The sequence below is a fragment of the Aphelocoma coerulescens genome, chromosome 1A (genome assembly GCF_041296385.1).
Source record: "Aphelocoma coerulescens isolate FSJ_1873_10779 chromosome 1A, UR_Acoe_1.0, whole genome shotgun sequence".
NCBI lineage: Eukaryota > Metazoa > Chordata > Aves > Passeriformes > Corvidae > Aphelocoma > Aphelocoma coerulescens.
Window position 1 is genome coordinate 65,098,922 of NC_091014.1, and position 19,650 is coordinate 65,118,571.

Consider the following 19,650-nt stretch of genomic DNA (forward strand, 5'->3'; position numbering starts at 1 on the left):
CCTGAAGAGGAAATGCTTGGGAATGCTCCTGCCATAGCTGAAGGAGCTGGGAAGTAGGAGAGTCACGAAACAGCAGCCGCAAACAGGGTGGCAAAACAGTCACCTCTGTGCAGGTGTGAAGTTAAAGGTGGAAAAGGAGCCCATTCTACTCGTGTGAACTTTTCATAACTATCATTTTAAAGCAGGAAAATGACGTAACAAGCAGGCTCACACCTCAAAACTGCTGCAGACCTTTCTCATGCTGACCACCAGGTAGGCTGGCATCTCCTCTGCTTTTAGCACAGCAAGGCTACATTCACAATAGCCAATCTCACATGCCCAAAGACTCTCCCAGGCTCTGAGAAAACCCCGTATCTGCTCAGCAGAGCTCAGCATTCAAGCCAGAGTAGCTGCACACTCCAGGAGGAGCTTCCAGGACCCCTCCAGCCCCATCCCTGCACAGGGTCTGGGGACAGTGTTAGTGGCAAAAATCACTGCAGGAAACATTTATAGCAGTACAGGCTATTGCAGTCCAGCACCCCAGAGCACATGAGAGAGATTATTTATTAATACAGATTTTTTTGGTCCACCTGAGCTCTCAGCAGCAACTCTGCTGAGCACCAAGGAGCTCTGACTCTCTGGCTGTGCTGTCAGCTGTCAGCCAGATCACCTTCCAAGGTGTGTCTTAACAACAAGCTCTGTTACAAAGAAATGAGTTTGGCCTTTTACCTTCAGGCCCTCCAGTTCAGCAGCATTCTTTTCAGCTGAAGGAAATGCTTCCAGGTCTCCTCGCACAATTTATCCTGACACTGTAACAGAGGAAAAACGCCTGCAGATAATCACTTCCTACTGGGAAAACTGGAGTCTTTTATCACTTACATACATTTACTGGGCATTAACTGGCAGAAAAACAAAGAAATCAGGTTTTCTAGAAAAGCCTGCACTTGGTGATACGATAAGGTGAACAATGATATCCACTTCATTTTTCATTTTTAAGTGCAATCCTGCTGTACACACATACACTTATCAACACTCATGCTACAAATCCCACAGAATCCATGGGTTTTAAAGATGCAGACTGTGTTTGACCTGGGAAAAAGGAGCATGGTTCCTCCTTCTGGATCAGTCTCAAACACAATCCAGGCACACACAACGCACCTTCTCCCTCCTGTGCCAAAGTATATAGCTCACAAAGCAAAGGCAGACCAGCTCCAGGGCTACACCTAACTCCTATTGCAAAAGTTTTTCAAGCCAAAGCAATCAACTCTAGAAGAACTGTGATGCTATCACACATTTTATTCCAAACCTTGCGATCTTTGGTATCTTTTCTATCGGTCTCCTTCCTGATGCTGCATTGAGAGATATTAAAAACCCCTCCACTTTCAGTGGAAAGGAAAAGAGTGTGTGTTCCTTGCTGTCACCACTGCCCCGAAAAACGGCCTCCAGCTCTGAGGGCTCAAAAACCAGAAGAGAACATATGCATGCATGATTACTTTTTTATAATCTCACCATTTTTCAAACCCCTCTCTTTTGTTTCTGGGGGATCTGACTCATAATTTTCAGAAGCAAACAGGAAGCACTGCAGACATCTCCAAGTATTTCCTCTCTCCACCCTCCCACCCACCCCTCTTGTCTTTTATATGATTTCTGGAGACTTTATTATTCCTTTTGCTATATTAGCAGTGAAGTAGCACTTCCCTACACCAGCTCCAATGTGCCAAGGTGCAAGAGACCTTCCTTTGCCCAGTTCCAAGAGAGAGATGTCCTTCATCCCCTCGACAGGACAAAGCAGGGCTTTCCCTGCCAGAGGAAGCCAGGCCTTGGGGGCTGGCAGGAGCCAGCTGTGGGGAATTTAGTCCCACTCCCCACAGCAGAGTGGGACCTGGAGCAGAGAAACAGGATGAAGAAGTGTTAGAAGGTAATGTGCCGGGAAAACCTTTTTACCTCATTCCGTTTATTACAGCGCTTCCTTTCATTGTATACATGGGAAAAAATAACATTTCCCCTTCTCCACTCACCAGCAGGACCTGTTAGAGCACCGGGAAAGCAGCTGCCTGGCAGGCTGGGCAGGAGGCATGGCAGAGGGACAGCCTTGGGATCAGCTCCTCTGCACCCAGAGCAGAGCCCTGGCTGCAGCATGGGGGGTTCTAGCTTGTCCTGCAAGAAGTTCTTGATGCCCTCAAGCAATAGGTGGGTGGGGAAGGGGCAGAATCCAAGGTGTGGGAAAGGCTGGCGATGGGATAGCATAGGCCTCCAAGGCACAAGTGAGGGGAACAGAAACAATATGAGGGGTGACAGGAAAAAAGAAATTACCTGGTTTGAAGAAGACCATGCAGGTCCCACAAGAAAGTGGAGCAAGGTGAGAATGTGATGGGTGATGCATGACCAGCTCTCAAGCAGCATGGTGGGGACCATGCAGAAATGCAATGGAAAGCCACCTGTTTCCCTTTTTAGAGATGTCAGCTCTCTCAGGCCACTCCTTTTTATTTCCTTAATGGAAAATTATAAACAAGTGGGATACATTTTAGCAGCTCTTCTCAGGAAGAAGGCGTTCTGCCTTTCAGGGTGCTTTGTGTATTCCATCTCTTTGTGTCAGTGCAAGGTCTTAAATGCAATTATAAGCAAGCCTGAGATCCTGAGGTTTATATCCATGACACACCAGTTCCCACAGAGACTCTGTAGCAGCAACTGCTGCACACTGTCCCTGCAAAGGGGACCTGGACACTAAAACAAGCATACCAAAGCTCACATCTAGTTTCAAGATAAACTAATTGGTACAAACAACCCCCTTTTAAAAAGTTCTATCTAACATTGTGCAATAATATTTAGCACAGTAAAACTATTCTGACCTTTTCCTTATCACTCCACAAAGCTCTCGGACACATTATCACAAGAGCTTAACCCGCTGCCTGGCACATTAAGATTAAAAACCTGCCCACTGCCTCAGCTACTATTCCCTATTCATTTGTGCATAGTAAATAATACTCCACAGCTATAAGCTGATCTGAAAAGATAGCAGAGCACCCCACCCAAAAATCAGCTCCATTTTTATCACCTCCCCAGATTTTATGACCTAATCAAAAAGCCAATCGTCTATCACTGTGGTGCAGCTTTGCATACGGTTACACAGTTCCTTCCCCAAGTCAAACAGCACCACATTGTCTGGGATAATCTCATCCACTCACATAAACAATTAGTCTGCTATATTTTGATTAACACTTCCGTTTAAGAGGACATTGAGATGCTTCAGCCTAAGTGGCAGAAGGTCTGGCCTCCTGCTAAAACAGACGTGCTCTTCCCAAGCTTCCTCCCTGATTGGAAATCCAAGCTGCCAGCCTTGCCCCAAGCACCTCTCTGGAGCAGAACTCCCCACTATTTTCTGATTTGACAGATGGAAATAAAACAGCATACCTGGCACTACTTTGAGTTACAAAACCCATAGATCACAGCATTCAATAAAAGAACTAAGTTGACCCAAACGAAGGCAAGGGCAAAAGTAAACATTAATCTGGGTCATTCATTTCACATTACAACCTTTCAGTGCCTGAGGGTCTCTAAGCAACAGTCAACTCAGTTAGCACAAATCATCTACTAAATTGCTTAAGTATATGAGCTCATATTGCTTCGACAGGGCTGAGAAACATTCACATAAACTGTTTTGATGGGGAGCAGTAATGTGAAGCCACTGATAAGAAACAGCTTGCAGAGTAAGTCTACATCCACAGCCTCCGTGGTTTGAAAAACTATTCACCAAGGCAAAAGACACAATCATCTCTGATACCACAGTTTACTCACCTATAAATTCTTCCATCAGTACAGGGCCCTAAATAAGACATCAGAAGTTAACTGCTCTCTTGTGATCCATTAAGATAGAAACAGATATTGGTTAAACCTAAATATTATATTTCTTAGAAAAACTGATGCAGAGACAAGGATTTATTCCACTGCATGTATCTGCTGTGTGCTACTCTGGTTACTCAAAAGGACTGCAAATTATTCCTGTACCTCACAATGTGCTGTTCATCTGGCTGGACTGCAGCTTTGTGTCAGCAATTATGTAAGTTGGAAGTGAACTTGAGCCTTGTTTTTTTCTTTTTTCTAACCTTTAATCTGAAAAGGTTCTAGAACATGTTTTTGTTTATTTTTACCCTTCAAGTTTAGGTTTTGTCATAGGAAAAGAGCACCAAAAATAATTATTTGTTTGTGTTTAAAGCTCTGTGTTTACACAACAGAAAAGCTTGTCTCTAACTTGTCATCCTAAAATTAGAAAAAAGTATCACAGCACTTAACTCACCAAAGTTCTGCTAAGTTCCTGCCAGCTAACTTTGAAGAGATCTTGTCATTGCTGTAGAGCAGACTTTCAATGGCATTTAAATCAGATACTCTAGCAACACAATGCCCACAAAACAGCTGACCATCAAGTGCTCAGTTCTCCATCTGCAAGGGATGGCACAAATATCCCACCTCCCCTCCTCTCAGCACTCTGTAGCCAAGGTGGAAGAAGTAAAATGAGACTTCACAGCACTCCCTGCAATCCCCTCTAGGCAAGACCCATTTGAAAGCAGCTGCTGCCACATTAGGGCTGGTACCAATCAGAAATCCAGACACATGGAATTTCATCTGGACACCCAGGTGCCAGTTTAAGGTGGAAACAGCAGCCTCCAAAGAGAAAATCCCTCATCCCCAGACTGGGACCAAACCACATGGGAAGAGCTACTTCATAATGCACAGGAAAATCCTCCTCCCTCTCCTCTTCAACTAGATTAAATAATGCACACCTCATGGTATTCACAATAATTCAGGCCCATTTTATATGGAGAAGGACTGAGAACTCACAGAAGGCATTTAAGGTTCACCCTAAAAACTGATCCATATTTTTTTTCTGCAAAAGTCAGGGAGAAAAAACCTGCACCTGTTTCTTAACAGAAACAATGAGTGCCTTCAGCAATCCTTAGAAAACAAGTACTCAGATTTGATCCCTCAAGTTACCAGCACATAAAAACAACCAAAACCCAGGTAAAACATAGAAATTCCAAAGCTCCTTCAATGAGTAACATCATCCACCAACACAGATACCCCCAGCCAAGGTGTAGAGACCACTCTGACAGCATTTGGAGATACTTGAAGACATTTTATCGCTCAGGCAAGCCTGTGAATACAGGATCTTCATTATCCTCAGAGGACTGAAGTGATTAAAAAGAAGAGCTGACAAGACATTTCAGTCCTTTCGGGCTAAAGGGATAAAATTCCTTTAGTTCTTCTACGACCTCCACTAAACTGAGATTATAGGTGAAAAGCAGCCACTAAGAAAATGCTTTCTTTCACCTCAGCTTGTTGGAAATCTTTATTCTTGATCTGGACATGAAGTTGGTCATCTCAGTCTATGCACTATGTCACTACAAGGGTAGACTATTTTAACATATTTCAACTACATAGGAAAAGGAGGCACAAAGTGCAATTGGGTTTGAATTCTCCTTGATTCACTATGTCTCACTCACATCCAGTCAATCCCTGGACTTCATAAGCTCTCCTGTAAAATTTCATCCAAAAGATTTTCGTTCATGTTGCCAAACAGGCTTGGAACAAGGTTTTCCAGCCTAGTGTTTGATCTTCTACACAGTCCACATCACCCCAAAATTTCATCACAATATAGAGATTTACTTTATATTGAAACAAAATAACTTCTGGAGTATAATTCACATTCTCATCCAGTCCTGTTTTAAATTCCTCAAAAGCAGTGGGACACAGTGCCCTAATTTCCCTGAATCTATAAAATAAGAGAGTTGAAGGTAGAAGTCCATAATGATCCTTTCTACCCACACCCATCAGCCTGTGGGCACACTGAGGGTGTCTTTCCTGGAAGCCTGCAGTCTCAAAGACTTAGCAAAATACTTGGAATTCCAAATTCTCCTTTGATCCATAGATGGTTTACTCTTATTTCTACATCTACAAAAGTCATTCAGCCTGGTTTCTCCTATTTGCAGTGCCCTTTGGTGCCTGACTTCACAAGCACCAGGTGAGTTTGTGAAAGAAATCACAACTATGTCAGTGGACAGTCGTAACTACCAATTCTCTGGCAGAAAAAAACCCCTCAGCTCTTCAGCCACACACTCCAGTGATGCCTCCATAAGACACTGTTGAGCTGGGGCTCTCTCTCTCTTTCATCTGTCTTGTCAGCGTCACATTTCCTGCACCATTTTCCACTTCCTGCTTACACGTCACCAAATCATACATTTTGCAAATCAGACATGACTCTTCCAGCACCCCCAACTTCAGCAGTTTCAAAGCCATGATACAACTTCTGAATGAATAATATGACCTGTGTACCACCTCATTTCTAAATTCCAAACTTGCCTGATGATATCAGAAAACCTTGGTCTTGCCACTTTGAGAGGATGCTATGCTTTCAGATGATCACAAGAATCCAAATGGTCTCCTGTGAAAGCTTTTGGCTGATCTGAAATCTGTTCCAGGAGCAATACATTAATCTGGTGAGTGATTCAGGAGGTTTTGCACCTTATTCAGAAGGTTTTGCAAGTCAGGAGAAGGAAAAAAAAGCAATGCCTTTTGCAGCAGTCATTCCTTGAAATAGTTCCTTGATCTATTGCCTAAGGCAATACCTGCAAAGAGTTAATTTGGGTGAGGCATCAAGGTGACCCTGGTGCTCCCAGATCTGTGAGCACCCGTGAAAGCACAGCCCTATTAATTCCTACAGCTAAATGTGTAAGCTGCTCTCGAGATGCTTCATAATAGTACTGACCACGTACTTCTTCCTCAGATAAATTAAAATGAAAACATCTGACATTTTAAGCACCAAGAGGAGTTTTCCCCAAAGAGGTCAAAAATTTCTGTCCTACTTTGTCACCTTCTAAGCTGCCCTTTGCCTTCTCATACCTGTGCTTCCACAGTTGAGTAACTGATCTGCGAGGTCATTCCTAAAGCCAACTCTCTGCTGAGGCTCAAACGAAAAGCAATCCTTTGCAAGCAAGCTTTCCTCACCTGTATTTTGTGGAAAAATAGATCAGGACCACAGCAAACACATTTTTGACCAACTCAGTGACCCCACACTGCTGTTTGAAAGTGGCTTTATTTGCTGCTCATTTCCCTGACTTGCCTGGACAGTTTTTAATTGCTGCCCATAAAAGAGGTGTCACTTTCACCTGCAAATCATCACTCAAAGTGTCACTAGGAAATTTCTTTGCTTTGACTCCTACTGATGCACCCAGGTCTTTTTCCAGATGGCATTTTTATTATTACTTTAATTCTACCCCCACGGCTTCCAGTTCTTGTAGTAGAAGTAACATCAATTCTCTCTGGTCTCTCTTCTCTTCTGTGATTGCTTCTTGCACACGAATACCAGTCACAAATTTACACTTTGGGAGTTGGATCCACCCCATGATACCAGGTTATTGTTAGTCAAAAGCAATTATGTCAGTTCTGAAGACTTAAGGGCTGTTTCTGCCATAAAGGAAAGTTTGAGATGGTGTCGGGTATTTTCTTCATCAGTCATTTGGAAATAGTTTTATATAATCATAGAATCATTTAAGTTGGAAAATACCTCTAAGATCATTGAGTCCAATGAGTCTGAGAATTTGTGAATTCTTGTTTTCCTGAATCCAGGACATATCAAACAGCAGGAGTTTCTTTGATAGCAGTTTTCAGAGAGAAGAGTGCTCAGTGACACACTCATTTTATTGCTCTTTGGTAAAGAGATTTTCTTGTCTATGACTGATGTTTTTGTTTTGTGTTCTCTGTACTCACTCAGGCCTGTACACCTTGCCCTGATGATGCTGAATTTCTTTCTAAGAAGTTTCTTGGGTAACACAGCCCAGCTTTTACTCAGCTTTACCAAGTGTAAGTGCTTTGGGTGGTGGCTTCTATTGCTCCAGTTTTCAGGTTGCAGAAAGGACTTTCTCCCTCACCTCTATTACAAATTAAGAACATTAATTATACTGGTCAGTCAACAAGGTTCCCCCCAATGGGTGAGCACAACAATAATGCCAGCAAGTGTAAAACTCTCTTCAGCACAGAGTTTTCCTGAAATGATAAATTCTGCATCTTTAGACACATACTTAAAACAAAACAACACAACTTTTGACACATGGAAACCTTAATGAACTAACTAGCTTTGTCACAACTGGCTTACCCCCAGGTAAGCCAAGTTACTGTGAGATAAACCAATACAAAACAATTTATGCATTGAACAGCTCACCAGACCAATGTTTATAAAAGAGCACTGGCCCAGAACTTGGAGTCTTTGGTTGTATTCCACAATTTGTCAACAACCTTGCGCAAGTGGTGCCTCTGCTCGTGTCCCACCCTTTAATCCACTGTTTCCCTTCAAACATACTTTAGGTCCATGGTTGAAAACTCAAACCAGCACTGTCCCACTTCCAGCTCTGCTCAAGGAAAACAGTTCCATTAAGAGCAGCCTAATCACAGGGGACAGTTTAATCCAACATAAAAAGGAAATGGATCAGATGAAATGGAGAGTTTGACTCCACCAGCCCCATGCACAGTACAGCCTCAAATGAGTTGTTATAACCAAACTTTACATACCATGGTTTTACTGTATCCTAGATATTACAGGGGTAGGGGGTGTGGGACATTCATTGGTCCTTGCCTTCAGTGGCAGAAAAACCTGTTCAACTACAAAAGTTAATACAGACAAGACTTAATTGCCTGCCAGGTCCTGACCTTGTTTTGTTTCTGCAAGAGAAGGCACTGCTAACACAAACTGAGCAAACCTCTAAGCCAGACCCTGCAGCTGCCCCAGGGACACAGCAGTGCCCTCTCTGAACAGCCAGGTGTCTGTCTCTGAGGGGTTTCTTGATCAAATCTTAATTTACCTTTTAATACTCCTGAAGATCAAGCCAGGGAAGTAAAAAATCTGAACTTGGATCCTATTCAACAGGTTCTGTTAAAAAGTTGTCTCATGACATCTTTGCAGTTTAAGTCTACAAATTTGCAGGTGACTGTCATGGGTTAGCATAGCTATGGAAGTGATTCTTTTTCCATATTTTGTCCATATTCAAACTAGCCAGTTGATAGGTTCTGTCAGGTCATAGAGGAAGCTGTAAGCACCTCTTTGCAAAAGAATCACTTCCGTAGCTCTGCTAACCCATGACAAGGACCTACATCTTAAATCACTTATACAGGAAATAATGTCATGAAAATTTGCTACGATTTTGTGAGTTAGTTTTTCTGAGGAAAAGAATGTATAGTATCATAAAATGGCCTTGACTGGAAGGGTCTTTAAAAATCATCTCATTCTACCCCCTGCCATGGGCAGGAACACCTTCCACTATCCCAGCTTGCTCCAAACCCCATCCAGCCTGGTCTTGGACACTGCCAGGGATGGGGCAGCCACAGCTTCTCTGGGCAACCTGTGCCAGGGCCTCCCCACCCTCACAGGGAACAATTTCTGCCTCATATCCAATCTAAACCTCCTCTCTGTCAGTGTGAAGCCATTCCCCCTTGTCCTGTCACTCCAGGCCCTTGTCAAGAGTCTCTCTCCATCTTTTCTGTGGGCTCCCTTCAGGCTGAACAATCCTAGTTCTCTCAGCCTTTCCTCACAGGACAGGTGCTCCATCCCTTTAATCAGCATGGCCAGCCTGACACAAATAAATTGTTACTTCCTCACCACCAAAATAAAAAATTCATTAATTTTTCTCTATGTTAGTTTGTACTTTCATGATTTAAACGCAAGATTATTCTTTATAAATAACATGCTGCAATGATACGTAAGGATATCTACAGAGATACCTGAAAATCTTATTTGAAACTTGGACTTCTTGTATTTAGTGAAGTTATCAGCTTTACAGTTCTCACCGCAACACTAAAATCCAAAATTTATACATCCGTTCAGGACTTAGGAAAAAAGTAAAGTAAAGTTTGACAGTAAAGTTTGACTTAGTTTGTTCTGTCTTCAACCTGGGAAGCATTATACATGTTGCCCTACCTGATTTTTATATCAGCAAGCCTGATGGAAAACCTCATTTTGCTCCATTGAAATTCCACAAAACTCTCCACTAAACCCTGACTTTTCAGCTCTCTGTAAAGAGCCAAGCTCACTGAGCCTGGTCAGATTTAGAGCAGGAGTTTATGGATTGGCACCCTCACCAGTGCCAGACAGCAAAGCAAGGACAGTGCATTCAGCTGAAACTGAGACCACCTTAGCAAAATGTGATAACCTAAAAAAACTGTCCAAAACATCAAAGAAAACACTACTGACAGGCAGTTAACCTTTTTCACTCCACACAGTTTGTTGTTTGGTTGTTGTTTGGTTGTTTGTTTTAAATAAAGGATTTAAAAAAAAAAAAAAGCTTTCTAGGAAGACTTTAAACTTTTATTCTTTGGTCAGGAGAATGAAACTTGCTTAGTGATGCATTTGAACATTTTTCAGCATTCACAACTGAACAAAGAACTGCTCTCAGCCTTTTCAAAAGTGATATCCAGTCTTTCCTAAAACATTGGGTTTGCCTCCTCTCTTTATTTTTTGCTTCTGAACAATAAAAAAATATTATCCAGACTGAAAAGATGACTGAGAATATTTAAGCAAAGCACACATGGGAGAAGCTGAGGATATCCAAAAGTACTAGAGCTGTAGGAGTTGGTATTTTACAAATAAAGTCAGGTATTGCGAGATTCGGGACAAAACTATACTGCTCACATCCAGCTTTGCTGCCCTCTAAAGCTGCCAAGTTAAATTTTCCAAAGGACAGTGCTCAACATGACACAACTACCAAAATTTACTCTTAAGAACTGGATTACTGTCTTTTAGCTGTGGAAAGCAGGTATAAAAAATCTGGGGCTTCCTAAGAGTTCAAGCAGTTGTTTCCCTAATTCTGTGTCCTTTCAACTGCCCCTGCAGCACTGATTAACTTGTGTGTGTCAAGTGCAGGGAATAAAAAAGCTGTTTGAAATTCAAACAAGCCTCTAAGAAAAAATCAAGATAAGAAACCCAAGCATTGGATCACATGAAGTTTCTGTATTTTGAGATTCATATAAAGAGCCTCATTTCAGGGTTTGTTTGTTGATTTTCCTTTTAAATGACATTGATTTTTATCTGTCAGAGGTCAAAGAACAAAAACTTGAGTACTGTTTTAATATCATACAGAAAAGAGCTGTAGGAAGCTTAACTTGGTGTCAAATCACAGAGCAAGCTGAGTTGGAAGGGACCCACAGTGATAACCACGGCACTTGGATATGCTCTTCCAGCCTCCTCCTGCCAAATGTTTCCACATAAATTTCAATCCTATACCTTCACTCATGCAGAAGCAATGACCTAAAGGGACATTCCAAATGAATTGCCCAAACTCTATTATATAAGAAGATTACCAAGTAGCACAATTCTTTTATGTAACTTTTGTTGTTACAAAAGGTACCACAGGCCATCTTAAAACTGCAATTTCTTTCTGAGGAACTGGCATTCTCTTAGAGAAGGTGGTATAAAACATTCATTTTCCTGAACAAAGCCAGAAACCCTCAGAACAAAAAACAAACAAATATTCAAGTATTTGACACCATACCAACCTTAGTACAGGCCTCGATCATTTCAAATATCAAAGTAAACAGTGGCAATGGTAAGCTGACTTCTTCCCTTTGAAAAGAATGAAGTTTGTCAGTAGCTTTCAGAGCTATTTTCTCACAGCAGGGGCTGCAGATCTCCCGGTAACTCTCCAGCTCCTGCTCCTGTTCAGCCCCACTTCCCTTCTAACACTTGCTCTGCTCGTTTCTCATCCTAAATTCATCAACACACGTCTCTTCCTCCTCTTCATCATCCAGCAAGGGAGTACTGGAAGGACAGAGGAGGCTGTTTTCCTCACATTCTTTTCTGCAGCCTACAACCCACTCTTCAGGGTCCTCTTTCCTTTATTACTAAGCAAGGAATAAGAATTGGTTTTAAATCACACACTTTGGACAATGCTTTGTTTCTACTCAACAGCAATCAAAACATGCAAACAAATGAGGATAAGAGGTAGACAGAGACTGAGGCACAAAAAGAGTCACAAAACCAGCAACAAGAGCAGCAAGATCATCCCTTTTCTGCTACAAGAAGCAGCAGGCCTTTCAAAGCAAGCAGAAACCAGACTTTCAAGTGCAGAGGACACAGCTTTGTGCTGTTGCCCAACAAACAGGCTCAGGCTCCAGCCGAGCAGCACCAGCAGTGGAGGGTTCCAAAGACCACGCCGTGCTGTGAAACACCTGGCTGAGCCAAGGTCTGTGTGCCCCTTGGGAAACAATCTTCCAGGCTGGGGAAGTCAGAGATTGACTGACTTCTTCCTCTGCAGTACTTTTAAAATACAGGGTTAACTGTGGTTTCTAGTGACACCAAGAACCACTGAAGGGTGGTCTAGTTTAATCCCCTCATTATATAAAAGCAAGGTAAAAAATACTTCAGGACACGCAGGTCAAACAATCTACCCTCTCTTTCCTGACTACTCCCCACATCACCCATGGCCCAGCTGAGAACTACACAAGTTCCATGTCCTTTCTCAATTCAAAATCCAGGTCCTCTCTTATTTCCAGTTACCACCACACAGCTTAAGGGTAAACTGACTTCCAACCCCCATTTTCTCTCCAATTCTGTTTGATAATGAGCCCTTTGAACCAAGGATATTACGTTTAAGCATACAGCCTCATAAATCATACTGCTGTAATTAAGTCTAATGTTATGTTCCCTCACACCCAGGCTGTGCTCTGTGTACAAGTAAAACTTCTGAAACAAACCAGCTTCCCCGGGGCTCGTGGCCTGCTGCATTCCCCTGAGGCTGCTTTGTGGAAAGCTTTGTCTCATTGTTTATTTAAAGATGGCACTGCTGTTAGAGTATTTGAAACAAGCATCAAAATAAGGTTGTTATAAAAGCTGGAGCAGTGCCTAATTGCTAGTGAGAGTGGATAATTACAGAGGATATGAGCTTTGATATATGGATTGAATAGCAAGGTATGCGAGATACAGAGGTGTATTTATATGCCAACATCTTCACTTACATGGCATTTATTGTAAGATCAATGAAAGTAGTTAATAATGCATCTAATTGAGCTTATTAGTTATCACAGAAGAGAAACAGTGTGTAGCTGAAAAGTGTACATCACCACAGTCAAAGCAGCTGCAGAATTCAGACCAGGGCTGCTGCATTAGAAAATCAACCAAGAGAACACATTCCTGAAAATGCCAATCCTACACAGTATTTAAAAAAAGAAAAAATAAATCAGAATCACACAATCAAAACTGTCAAATTTCATTGGTTCTATCAGTCTAGAGGATAAAGCACCTAGGAAACAAAACATACCAGTACTTTTTCCCACAGAAAAGCTGAAATTTATATTCCCTTCTCTCTTTTAGGTATTATTTGATTCTCTATGTGTCAGACTCAAATTAGGAGTAATTCTAGTTATGCCACTCTCACTTTCTTCAGGCTTTTTATTCTTTCCTGACTAATTACCTTTTTCCAGCTGGCACATGAAAGAAAAATTTGCTATTAATTAAAGGATAGATACTCTATTCCTTAACCAAAGCTTGTACTTACAGACAGCAGGAGAGAAAGGTTGAAAAAATGAGTGCACTGATGAAAACACTACATTGGTGTCTTGGAAGCATCATCAGTCACTACATCTTGTCTCTTAGCACTGTTCCTGAAGCCACCAAGATGACATATTTTAGCCTTTTTTATACTTGCAACATTTTGATTGATGCTGCTTCTTAAGCACTTTCTACTTAATCTTCTCTTCACAGAGTATGATTGACTCAACCCCTGTGTGAAGTCCAAGTTCAACAAGACAACTAATTCACAAAAACCCAGGGAAGAAGCCTGAATAAATCTGGGATATTTCAAGTAAGAAAGTTCCAGCAAGCACTTCCACAAATTAAGAGAAGTTGTTAAAAAAAAAAAAAATCAACATTACATGCAAGGAAATGAGTCCAAAATATTTTACAACACAATTTTTGCTGCTAATTAGAAGTAATTAGCATCCTCGTCATCCAGGGCCATCCATCACAGAGCAGGTGGGTTGTGCTGCATGCTCCATTAATTATGTTCCAGGAGATCTCTCACTGCACATTTATGGAGGTGAGACAGGAATGCAGCTCCCCATGGTGACTAACAGGCCCATCATCAAACTTTCCTATAGCTGATCCTGGCCATTGTCACTACTTACTTTTTTTTTTTTTCCCACCTCTCTAATCAAGAATATTTTCTTCCCTTCATTGTACTGAAAGGAGATTAATGCAGTTTTAATTGCCACCTTGCATCACTGTGAACATTCACAGCCCAAATACTGGGAAAGGTGGTCTCAACACCAGCCTAGGATGCTGTGAGATCACTGGATTCATTGCCTGGTCCTGCCACACATCTCCTGTGGGACACAAGGCCTCCAGCTGTGCAGAAGCCAAAACACTCTAAAAGCTAAATAAATAAGGGAAAGCCCTACAGTATTAGGACAGTTCAATAATCCAGTATCAAACATATCTTGCAATGACAGAATGCTACCAATGCATGTAAATTGCTTTGCCCAAACATTTCCTCTACTATGAACTCATACATCCAAAAGCACTCTCATTTTTTAAAAGGAAGGAGGGCAGGTGAGGAAGCTCAGAGAGCCTTGATGTTGGAAAGGCCAGACTACACATATCAAAAGCAGCATCCAAAGCCAGAGTAAGCCCAAAGCCAAGCAGAAAAAAACAGCAGGGAATTGCTTGGTTTCTCAGTACCTCAAGAATCCAAAGGTCTGCAGTAGCCAGCTGGGAATGTTGAGGCCTGAAACCCTCTCCTATACCATGATCCAGAGGTGCCCCTCTTCTTGTGGGATCCACTGCCTGGAACATTCTCCTGGAGACAGATGGTGACACCTCTCCTTCCAAAAATGAGCAAAACTTCTCTCTTTTAAAATATAGACCCAGGAGCAAGAATTGGAGCAGCAGTGCCCAACTTCCTCACTCCCATCCCACCCTACAGCACTAGCCCCAGATGCAGAAGAGAGGTTCAGTTTCCTCTTCTAAGAGGGATCAAAGCTGAAAGCAGAGCCTTCATGCTCACATCCACCAGCTGTTTATAGCAATGAAACGATTCAGAAACAAGGAGGGCAAGAACACAGGCTTATTCCAGCTCCAAGAAGTGCTCCAAGCCTTTGGGACTCGCCTACAGAATCTTGTTCCAGCAATTCTCAAACCCGCTTTGTAGAAGGAGGTGTGGAAAGGCACTCCTGCCCTCACCTAGCACCTCTCAGCATGCTCACAGGGCCACGGATCCTCTGAGGAGCTTCACACCTCCCAAACCACACCAGAGGAAGATTTCCACACTCAGGTTATAGTAGATATTAACCTGGCCCAACACATGATCTGGACAGCTCAGCTACATCTTCCTCTTGGCTTTTAGCTTTCTGGGAACACAGAGCACGTGAAAATTTCTGCACTAGCAAGTGAGGAAAAAATACTCCAAAACTCAAGAAACAGCCTGTGCTTCAAAATCTCCATCAAAACTCATGTGTTGAGCTGGATCCTTCAAGGAATGAGGTCCACTGATGTGACAGACTTGCCCTGCTTGAGGAGGTGCTGTGCACTTTTTAACCTTATTTATAGAATAGCCTCGCTCACGCTTTGTTTAAGAAACAATTAGACTTTGACAGCTTAAAATAAACAGAACTCTCTCCCTGCTGAACAGCTACTAGTCCTGAGCTGGATTTCAAGTTTTTGGAACAGCATGAGACTCCTCAATGGGCTCAGTAGTGTAAGAGAGGTGCTGGGCAAGCTAACCTTTCAGAACAGCACCCAGAGTGATGCAAGCAAGTGTAATCAAACAAGGATTCACATCAGTCAAATGAATCATTCAAATGAACAAGTAATCATCCCCAATCCTACTCCACTTAGTCTTCACCAACTAGAGGCACCTCGGAAGGTGAGGCCTCCTCTTTCCAGAGATTTGCATAGAACCTGCAGGAATGCAGAAGGTGCAGGAGTTCAGCAATGGTTGCACACCAAAAGTGCAGCTGGGCAAGCTTTTTCCCTGAACATAAGAGGTTTTTCTGGCTCTTGTGTTGCTGCAGCCAGTCCAAAGGCAGCAATTGCAATAGCTGGCACTGACAATGTCACTTGGCATCACAACTTTGAATTTCAGTCCAAGCTCTTGTACCACCAGCAGAGGGGTCAGCATTCCCATTGAGTAGCCATGGGAGTTTTCCACTGGTGACTTGAAGCTTCCCAGAGCTCCTCCACTCCAGCCTCCTGGTTCTGCAGCTGCCTTTGCCATGCCAGGGAGCAGGGCACAAAAAAGCTGTACTGAAAAGCCAACAGAGGTACATCAGCATTCTTGAACTTCTGTCTCATCCCACGTAGTTTTCTAGAGCTGGGTTTTCTGGCTAAAAGAGAGCCTGGATAGAGTGTTGGCTCGAGCTCACTTGTTTCTTCTAGTAAAGAGCTCCCATGTGCCCTAGGCAAGCCTGGATCTTGGCTTCTCCTCTATAAAACTGTGAGTAAATGTCCTGCCTTAACTCCGAGGGATCAGGGCAGGATCAGCAGTCTGAGTCCTGTGACAGGGCAATGCCAACATGTGTTCAGGTAACAGTTGTAGAAGCCCCAGTCAGAGCACGAACATCCACTACATGAGCAGGTGTTCTCAGAAAGGAGGAACAAAATGAAAAGCAAAAGCACGGCACACTCAGCTTCCTCTGGATAACAGAACCCAGCGATGAGACACAACAACACAACCAACCAACAACAGACTGTGCCAGCAAAAGGGAAGTGCTGGGGTGAACAAGAATAAGAAACAATATCCAGCAATTAACAGCTGCAGAAAGCAAAAGTTTTCAGACAGGATTTAAAGTTGTAAGAGTCAGCAAAACAAAAGATGTGAGACAACATGGGGAGTCACGGAGTGACAAGGCGCCGAATTAACAAACAGAGGAACAAACCATGGAAAAACACTTGTCAACAGATCAAAAGAGTGAACAGCAAGGATTGGATGCAGTGAGATTTCAAAAAATATAAAAGACCTTGAACACCAGCTCTTTTACAGTAACAGCAGCACACCAAGTTAACTTGGACATTCATTGTTTGCATTTTCATACCAACAGTCCCCCCATCGCAGGGATCTCAGAACACAGGGAGCCTAACACAAACACAGGAGCGATACCCAGGCACACATTAACTTGCCTTAGCAAGTTTCACTGCTACTCCGAGGGTACCACTAATGTTTAAGCAGATGTTTACTAGAGTTTGACCTGCCTTGCCAATCGCGTCACTTTCAACCATGCAGCGCAGGAGCTGTTTCCAGTGGCAAAGGCTTTGGGACACGCCACAAAGTCACTGAAACTCCTGCAGCTCTCCGACAAACATCAGAGGGAACCACTGCACCCTCGGGACACGTCACTGCAACCGAACTACATCATGGTTTTAAAAAGTGTATCAACGTAAAGAAATGTATCAGTGTATCTCTGTCATTCTGCGCGGAGGCTTTCCCTCCTGGATTCCAAAAGGGCGATTTAAAGTGGTCACCGTTAATAAAAATGGAAACAAACAGCGGTTCAATGAAGTAGCCACAGCTCAAGTACATCTTTTCACCCCACAAAGAGCTCACGGGAAACGCATCCCCATGAAGCTAAACATCTGATTATAAATATCTCATCACTGACAACCAGACTCTGCTGGACACAAACCTGAAATAAAGGGATGCACATTTCACGAGCTAATTACGACGATGAGCGAGAAAGAAAAGGTTTTGCCTTTTACGTCTTTGTCAAAAATTCTCGGAAGGGCAATTAAACCTAATTAATTAATTAATTAAAAGGTCAGCTACACATAAAAGACCGTACGAAGGCGTTTGGGCAGGGCAGAGAGGGGGCTCTGGTGCTGCGCTCGGGGCCGGCGCGGGGGCGCAGCCCCGGCAGGAGCCGAGCGCGGATCCCGGCACCGCCGCCGGCACCGCGGCCGCCCGGGCCCCGCTCGGGAACTTCTCTCATCCCTCGCCGCTCCCCATCACTTCCTACTTTCCCCGCTCCGCCGAGCAGCGCTGCCGCCCCTTCCTGTGCCGCTGCCGCCGGCGCTGCCCGCGGGCCGGCTCCGCACAGCGCGCCCGGCTCCGCCGCCCGGCCCGCACTCACCCCAGCGTGCTGATGAACCCATTGACGGAGCCCTCCGCGTACAGGGACACGATGTCCCCGATGTACAGAAAGCTGGACATTTTTTCAGACATTCTGGCTCATTTTCCAGCTGGGTTCCGCGCTCCTCCCCTTCGTGGTAAAAAAAAAAAAAAAAAAAATTAAATTTAAATTAAAATAAAATCAAAGCAAATGACAGAGATCCGTGGGGAGGCCGGGGGCTGAGGCGGGTGGGCGGGGGGCTGAGCGCGGCCCCCGAGGTGCCGAGAGGGCTGACAGGAGCGCGGAGCGCGGCTCTGCACGGCCCGGCCCCCGCCCGCCCCCCGCGCCTCCGCCCCTCCGCCCCTGCCCGCCCCCGCCCCGCCCCGCCCCGCCCCGCAGCACCACCGCGGGCAGGGACCGAGCCCCCGGCAGGGACCGAGCCCCGGGCAGGGCAGGCGGCCCCTGCTGCCCCGCGGCCGGGAGAGGGGCTGCCGAGACCCCCGTGTGGGCCCTCAGTGATTCCTCGCCGTGCGGGCCCGCGGGCGGCTCCCCGGGGCCGGAACCCGCAGGGGCAGCGGCTGAGGGGCGCAGAGCCGGAACCGGGGGTCGTGAGGGGACGGAGACCCTTCCCCGCAGCCGACCCCTCCGCTGAGAGAGCATGCTTGGCGTGGTCGCCAAAAGCGTCACCCTCTATTTGATGGGTTGCAAACTTCAGGAACCACAACTCCTTAGATTAATGTTCTTTGATGAGAAGCAAACCATGCTGCAGTGCTGTGCAGGAGTTCACAGAATCCCAGGATGGGTCAGGCTGGAAGGGGCCACAGTGGGGCAGCTGGTGCCCCCTCTCTGCTCCAGCAGGGCCATCCCAGAGCACAGGGCTGTGTCCAGATGGCTCTGGAATATCCCCAGCGAGGGAGACTTCACACCCTCTCCGGGCAATCTGTGGAAGAAGTTCTGCCTCCTGTCCAGGGGGAACTCCCTGGGATCAGTCCCTGCCCGTTCCTCTGGTGCCATGGCTGGGCCCCCCGGAGCAGAGCCTGGGCCCTGCTCAGAGCCCTCCCTGCACACAGGGACACACAGGGCTGAGGGCCCCTCTCAGCTGGGGCTCCTCTCACCTCCAACAGAACACATTTCCATAAGAAAATTACCACCAATTTAACAATTAAAAAACCCACCCTCAATGTAGACAGCATTCTGGAAACACTTTCTGCCCAGGACATCGCAGCCTCCCCACTCTCACCAGAGTGGGGCTGCCAGAGCTCCCCCAGCACACCCAGCTGGAAGAGGGCACAGTGGCCAGAGAGGCTGCAGCCCACACCTTGGTGGCCAAAGGGGCTCAGGGGAGGCTGCACAAATGCACTCTGCTTCAGTTCACTGCCCAAAACCAAGGACCAGCCCACCAAACTACATATCCAGCAGTGGATGTAAGCATTCAGTTCCAAGGTAAGGCTATCCCCAGCAGGGGACTCTTATTCTTAAAAATACTGGGCATTTTTTAAACAAAAATGTGATTCTCACTAATGGTTCTAAGAATCAAACTATTTCTACTTTTTATGATTTTTCAGGTGTAATTTATATCCCTGAGACAGCTCTCCT

The 19,650-nt window shown here is 44.6% G+C and overlaps 1 protein-coding gene across 5 annotated transcripts in view; it reads right to left on the minus strand.

The window, feature by feature from the left end:
- The window catches only part of ITPR2 (inositol 1,4,5-trisphosphate receptor type 2), a 246,210-nt gene extending 227,835 nt beyond the window's left edge, over positions 1 to 18,375 (minus strand). For 3 of the 5 annotated variants that reach the window (XM_069003276.1, XM_069003280.1, XM_069003275.1), the window contains exon 1: positions 18,076 to 18,371. In XM_069003276.1, coding sequence (XP_068859377.1) covers positions 18,076 to 18,167 — 92 coding nt within the window. In that variant the 5' untranslated portion in view covers positions 18,168 to 18,371. Of the gene's footprint in view, positions 1 to 3,774; positions 3,845 to 18,075 lie in introns of those variants that run through there. The other 2 variants (XM_069003277.1, XM_069003279.1) reach the window with 2 other exon arrangements.
- Between the last annotated feature and the right edge of the window lie 1,275 nt (positions 18,376 to 19,650).